Source organism: Limulus polyphemus, unplaced genomic scaffold, assembly GCF_000517525.1.
Source record: "Limulus polyphemus unplaced genomic scaffold, Limulus_polyphemus-2.1.2 Scaffold179, whole genome shotgun sequence".
NCBI classification, from domain to species: Eukaryota; Metazoa; Arthropoda; class Merostomata; order Xiphosura; family Limulidae; genus Limulus; species Limulus polyphemus.
This window is the reverse complement of record NW_013665789.1, coordinates 147,756-148,488: the sequence shown is the minus strand read 5'-3', so window position 1 is coordinate 148,488 and position 733 is coordinate 147,756. Positions and strand designations below refer to the sequence as shown.

Below are 733 nucleotides of genomic sequence, written 5' to 3'. Positions count from 1 at the left end.
CACGGTTGAAAGGACGAGCATGTTTGATGGGACAGGGATTCAAACCCGCGACCCGCAAATTACGAGTCGAGCTCCTTAACCACCTGGCCATGGGTAGTGTTATTCAAAGACTTATTTACATTGAGTACCTGGTGTTGATAATATAAATACGTCTAATAAAAACACTGATACAGAATAATTAATAATAATAATAAGGTATAAAATAAAAGTAGTTTTTCCCGGCCGGTTACATCCCTGTTGTCGGTGGTTCAGAATTAGGGACGTCACAACGCCACCCGACTTGAGCACTGACAAATGTGAGATGACAGGATTCTCAATATGGCATGCTACTATATAAAAGTAGCACGAAATACCTGACTGGATGCGTAGGATGTTGTGTCTTGACGTGCTGCTGGAGCATCAGATGTGCTTGATCTTGCAGAACTTCCACCTGGTGAGCGTCTTTTAAACCACGAGAATCTACAAATTAAAACAAAACATTCATAATAAACAAAATAAAAGGGACAGTTTGGTCCTTCAAGACTGTTCCTGTACACACATCTTCGATAAAAGTAAAAAAGTCTTTTTTTTCAGGAAATTATCATTATCTGCACCATTAGTCTATTGTTGTCGAATAAAATTTATTATTTAAGCTAATCACCCTGTTAGAAACTGTCTTAATAGAAGCCTAATCTGACTTTACCAAATCTTAAACGTGTGGGCTCTAGTTTTATTGTGCCTAGAATACAGCCTT

The 733-nt window shown here is 38.2% G+C and overlaps 1 protein-coding gene across 1 annotated transcript in view; it reads right to left on the bottom strand.

Annotated features, from left to right (window-relative positions):
- The window catches only part of LOC106478081 (photoreceptor-specific nuclear receptor-like), a 20,898-nt gene that overhangs the window by 7,253 nt on the left and 12,912 nt on the right, over positions 1 to 733 (bottom strand). The window contains exon 6 of the mRNA XM_013938593.2: positions 354 to 459. Coding sequence (XP_013794047.1) covers positions 354 to 459 — 106 coding nt within the window. The remainder of the gene's footprint in view (positions 1 to 353; positions 460 to 733) is intronic.